This window comes from Heptranchias perlo, unplaced genomic scaffold (genome assembly GCF_035084215.1).
Source record: "Heptranchias perlo isolate sHepPer1 unplaced genomic scaffold, sHepPer1.hap1 HAP1_SCAFFOLD_429, whole genome shotgun sequence".
Taxonomy (NCBI): Eukaryota; Metazoa; Chordata; class Chondrichthyes; order Hexanchiformes; family Hexanchidae; genus Heptranchias; species Heptranchias perlo.
Window position 1 is genome coordinate 65,852 of NW_027139441.1, and position 6,000 is coordinate 71,851.

The 6,000-nt window shown below is 50.4% G+C and overlaps 1 protein-coding gene across 1 annotated transcript in view; it reads left to right on the plus strand.

Moving 5' to 3' along the window:
- Positions 1–4,733, plus strand: part of LOC137312365 (tyrosinase-like) — a 7,917-nt gene extending 3,184 nt beyond the window's left edge. Inside the window, exon 3 of the mRNA XM_067978940.1 lies at positions 3,901–4,733. Coding sequence (XP_067835041.1) covers positions 3,901–4,075 — 175 coding nt within the window. The 3' untranslated portion in view covers positions 4,076–4,733. The remainder of the gene's footprint in view (positions 1–3,900) is intronic.
- Positions 4,734–6,000: the final 1,267 nt, after the last annotated feature.

Here is a 6,000-nt window from a genome sequence, read left to right on the forward strand (position 1 = left end):
CGTTCATGAATCCAAACATGCTCATTTCGGCCACAGAGTAGGAAGAGTCAGGAGGCCACATACTGCTTGGATAATAAGGATCTAAACGGGGGAGAGGAGCAGAGGGATCTGGGGGTACAGATACACAAATCACTAAAAGTAGTGACGCAGGTTAATAAGGCCATAAAAAAAGGCAAATCAAGCACTGGGGTTCATTTCTAGAGGGATAGAAATGAAAAGCAGAGAAGTAACGTTAAACTTGGATAGAACCTTGGTTAGACCACACTGGGAGCACTGGGCACAGTTCTGGTCTGGTTAGACCACACTGGGAACACTGTGCACAGTTCTGGTCTGGTTAGACCACACTGGGAGCACTGGGCACAGTTCTGGTCTGGTTAGACCACACTGGGAGCACTGGGCACAGTTCCGGTCTGGTTAGACCACACTGGGAGCACTGTGCACAGTTCTGGTCTGGTTAGACCACACTGGGAGCACTGGGCACAGTTCTGGTCTGGTTAGACCACACTGGGAGCACTGGGCACAGTTCCGGTCTGGTTAGACCACACTGGGAGCACTGTGCACAGTTCTGGTCTGGTTAGACCACACTGGGAGTACTGGGCACAGTTCCGGTCTGGTTAGACCACACTGGGAGTACTGGGCACAGTTCTGGTCTGGTTAGACCACACTGGGAGCACTGTGCACAGTTCCGGTCTGGTTAGACCACACTGGGAGCACTGTGCACAGTTCTGGTCTGGTTAGACCACACTGGGAGCACTGGGCACAGTTCCAGTCTGGTTAGACCACACTGGGAGTACTGGGCACAGTTCCTGTCTGGTTAGACCACACTGGGAGTACTGGGCACAGTTCCTGTCTGGTTAGACCACACTGGGAGTACTGTGCACAGTTCTGGTCTGGTTAGACCACACTGGGAGTACTGGGCACAGTTCTGGTCTGGTTAGACCACACTGGGAGTACTGGGCACAGTTCCGGTCTGGTTAGACCACACTGGGAGTACTGGGCACAGTTCCGGTCTGGTTAGACCACACTGGGAGTACTGGGCACAGTTCCGGTCTGGTTAGACCACAGTGGGAGCACTGGGCACAGTTCTGGTCTGGTTAGACCACAGTGGGAGTACTGGGCACAGTTCCGGTCTGGTTAGACCACACTGGGAGTACTGGGCACAGTTCTGGTCTGGTTAGACCACACGGGGAGCACTGTGCACAGTTCTGGTCTGGTTAGCCCACACTGGGAGTACTGGGCACAGTTCCGGTCTCCATATCATAGAAAGGATATAGAGGCACTGGAGAAGGTGCAAAAAAGATTTACTGGGATGATACCAGAACTGAGAGGTTTATAAACTATCAGGAAAGGCTGAACAGACTGGGGCTCTTTTCTCTAGAAAAGAGAAGACTGAGGGGTGACCTGATCGAGGTCTTTAAGATTATGAAAGAGTTCGATAGGGTAGACGTAGAGAATATGTTTCCACTTGTGGGGAGAGACCAGAACTCGGGGGGGGGCCATAAATATAAGATAGTCACTAATAAATCCAATCGGGGAATTCAGGAGAAACTTCTTTCCCCAGAGAGTGGTGAGAATGTGGAACTCGCTCCCACAAGGAGTAGTTGAGGTGAATAGTGTAGATGGATTTAAGGGGAAGCTGGATAAACACATGAGGGAGAAAGGGATAGAAGGAGATGGTGAGAGGGTGAGATGGAGGAGGGAGGGAGGAGGCTCGTGTGGAGCATAAACACCGGGATGGACCTGTTAAGAACATCAGAAATAGGAGCAGGAGTAGGCCATTCGGCCCCTCGAGCCTGCTCCGCCATTCAATCAGATCATGGCCGATCTTCGACCTCAACTCCACTTTCCCGCCCGATCCCCATCTCTCTGATTCCCCGAGAGTCCAGAAATCCATCCATCTCAGCCTTGAATATACTCAACGACTGAGCGTCCACAGCCCTCTGGGGGAGAGAATTCCAAAGATTCACAACCCTCCGAGTGAAGAAATTCCTCCTCATCTCAGTCTAGGATGGCCGACCCCTTATCCTGAGACTATGCCCCCTGGTTCTAGACTCTCCAGCCAGGGGGAAACAGCCTCTCAGCATCTACCCTGTCAAGCCCCCCTCAGAATCTTATCTGTTTCAATGAGATCACCTCTCATTCTTCGAAACTCCAGAGAGTATCGGCCCATTCTACTCAATCTCTCCTCATAGGACAACCCTCTCATCCCAGGAATCAATCTAGTGAACCTTCGTTGCACCGCCTCCAAGGCAAGTATATCCTTCCTTAGATAAGGAGACCAAAACTGTACACAGCACTCCAGGTGAGGTCTCACCAAAACCCTGTATAATTGTAGCAAGACTTCCTCACTCTTGTACTCCAATCCCCTTGCAATAAAGGCCAACATACCATTTGCCTTCCTAATTACTTGCTGTACCTGCATGTTAACTTTCTGTGTTTCTTGTACCAGGACATCCAAATCTCTCTGAACCCCAACATTTAATAGTTTCTCACCATTTAAAAAATATTCTGTTTTTCTATTCTTCCGACCAAAGTGAATAACCTCACATTTCCCCACATTACACTCCATCTGACACCTTCTCTCCCACTCACTTAACCTGTCGCTGTCCCTTTGCGTCCTCCTCACAGCTTACTCTCCCACCGAGCTTTGTATCGTCGGCAAACTGGGACACATGACACTCGGTCCCTTTATCTAAATCATTAATATAGATTGTAAATAGCTGAGGCCCGAGCACTGATCCTTGAGGTACCCCACTAGTTACAGCCTGCCAACCTGACAATGACCCGTTTATCCCCACTCTCTGTTTTCTGTGAGGTTTTAAATGGGAGACCCCTTATTTTTAAACGGTGTCCCCTAGTTCTAGTCTCTCCCTCAAGGGGAAACATCCTCTCAGCATCTACCCCTTCTAGTCCCCTCAGGATCTTCTATGTTTCAATAAGATCACCTCTCATTCTCCTAAACTCCAGTGTATACGGGCCCAACTTGTCCAACCTTTCCTCATAAGATAACCCCCTCATCCCAGGAATCAGTCGAGTGAACCTTCTCTGAACCGCCTCTGAAGCAATTATGTCCTTTCTTAAATAAGGAGACCAGAACTGTACGCAGTATTCCAGATGTGGTCTCACCAGTGTTTTATACAGTTCCAGCATAACCTCCCTGCTCTTATATTCTATGCCTCGGCTAATAAAGGAAAGTATCCCATATGCCTTCTTAACCACCTGTCCTGCTACCTTCAGGGATCTGTGGACATGCACTCCAAGGTCCCTCACTCCCTCTACACCTCTCAGTATCCTCCCATTTATTGTGTATTCCCTTGCCTTGTTTGCCCTCCCCAAATGCATTACCTCACACTTCTCCGGATTGAATTCTATTTGCCACTTTTCTGCCCACCTGACCAGTCCATTGATATCTTCCTGCAGTCCACAGCTTTCCTCCTCACTATCAACCACACGGACAATTTCTGTATCATCTGCAAACTTCTTAATCCCGCCCCCTCTGTTTAAGTCCAAATCATTAATATATACCACGAAAAGCAAGGGACCGAGTACTGAGCCCTGCAGAACCCCACTGGAAACAGCCTTCCAGTCGCAAAAACACCCATGAGCCCTTATCTTGTGTAACAGCATTTTATGTGGCACCTTATCGAATGCCTTTTGAAAATCCAAATATACTACATCCACTGGTTCCCCCTTATCGCTCCTCAAAAAACTCCAATAAATTTGTCAAACACGATTTCCCTTTCATAAATCCGGGTTGACTCTGCCTCATCATATTATAATTTTCTAAGTGCCCTGTTACCACGTCCTTAATAATAGATGCTAGCATTCTCGCGACTACTGATGGGCCGAATGGCTGCAGATGCAATGTAACTTTGACGTTTTCTCTGTACCGTTTTGCAGGATCTTCGAGCGTTGGCTGAGGAGACATCCCAACAGTGCTGAGCTCTATCCCACGGACCCCGGGGTTCCTTATGGTCACCGGGGAAATGACAGGATGGTTCCATTTCTTCCGGTCGTGGAAAACCGCCACATGATGAGGAGCTGCATAACCTTCGGATATGACTACGAGGACTAGTACCGCCTCGATTGACGGGGCTGCTCCCCTCCCTTCCCAGGCATGCTGTCCTGAGGGAGAACCGGATCAGGACCCAGTCACTAACTGCACCGAACTCCTGCCACTTCACTCCCCGACCTGCTGCTTCCCGTTAGCTGAAAGTTCCTCTTTTCCAACCCGTGAATCCCGGGGGTCCCAGACTGAGGAGAGTTGGGTCTGGTTCTGGGGTGCAGTGGGGCTGCTCAGTCCTTCTGGTGGTCGGGGAATTGGACGGTCTCCACTCGCTCCGGTGCCTTGCTCTGGGAGTGTTTGATGGGACAGTGTAGAGGGAGCTTTACTCTGTATCTAACCCTGTACCTGCCCTGGGAGTGTTTGACGGGACAGTGTAGAGGGAGCTTTACTCTGTATCTAACCCTGTACCTGCCCTGGGAGTGTTTGACGGGACAGTGTAGAGGGAGCTTTACTCTGTATCTAACCCTGTACCTGACCCTGGGAGTGTTTGATGGGACGGTGTAAAGGGAGCTTTACTCTGTATCTAACCCTGTGCTCTACCTGCCCTGCTCCCTGGGTTGGGTTTTCTCTCTGTCTTGCCCCCCTCTCTCCCCCATTTTTTCCCAACAAGTGACGTGTTGTTCTGAATCTGATTGTATCTCTCGCATAAGTTGCAATAAAGACATGTCTGAGGAAAAATGTACCCACAAGTACTGGGACTGACTCTTGTGTATGCTGTAACTTCCTGTCCGGTCTTGGGTTCTGTACGATTTGCCCCACTGGGGTTGCCGACCCGGGCTGGGGGTATTCCTGGAGGCTTTGACAGGTGACCTCTGCCTCCAACTGCCCCCCCCCACACTCCCGGCCAATTGGGAAGGGTAGAGAGTCTTGGTCAAGATGAATCCAATTGGTTAACAGTCTGTCGAACGGCTAGTCCCCCATCTCAGATATTGTTAACACTAAACAACGGAAGTGTTGAAAGAAAATGGAAATATGTTCTGGGGGGCCCTCGATGACCATCCTTCCGGCTTCTGTTGCAGCGTCCTGGAGATTGATGTACAATTCCTGGTCACTCCAAGGCAAGCCTGGTGGTCACTGCGGCTGCACCCTCTCATCGTCCACCTTGGACCGCACTGAATTGGCAGCTGTCGGGGGCCACAGGGCATGGTCTCTGTGGTTCGACACACACACACACACACACCCGACGCTGTGGGCCGTCAGCAGCAGCAGAATTGTCTTCCAGCACAATCTGTAACCTCATGGCCCGGCATATTCCTCACTCTACCATTACCAACAAGCCAGGGGATCAACCCTGGTTCAATGAGGAGTGTAGAAGAGCATGCCAGGAGCAGCACCAGGCGTACCGAAAAATGAGGTGCCAACCTGGTGAAGCTACAACTCAGGACCACATGCATGCTAAACAGCGGAAGCAACATGCTATAGACAGAGCTAAGCGATTCCACAACCAACGGATCAGATCAAAGCTCTGCAGTCCTGCCACATCCAGTCGTGAATGGTGGTGGACAATTAAACAACTAACGGGAGGAGGAGGCTCTGCAAACATCCCCATCCTCAATGATGGCGGAGTCCAGCACGTGAGTGCAAAAGACAAGGCTGTAGCGTTTGCAACCATCTTCAGCCAGAAGTGCCGAGTGGATGATCCATCTCGGCCTCCTCCCGATATCCCCACCATCACAGAAGCCAGTCTTCGGCCAATTCGATTCACTCCACGTGATATCAAGCAGCACTTACTCACCAATAACCTGCTCACCGATGCTCAGTTTGGGTTCCGCCAGGACCACTCGGCTCCAGACCTCATTACAGCCTTGGTCCAAACATGGACAAAAGAGCTGAATTGCAGAGGTGAGGTGAGAGTGACTGCCCTTGACATCAAGGCAGCATTTGACTGAGTGTGGCACCAAGGAGCCCTAGTAAAATTGAAGTCAATGGGAATC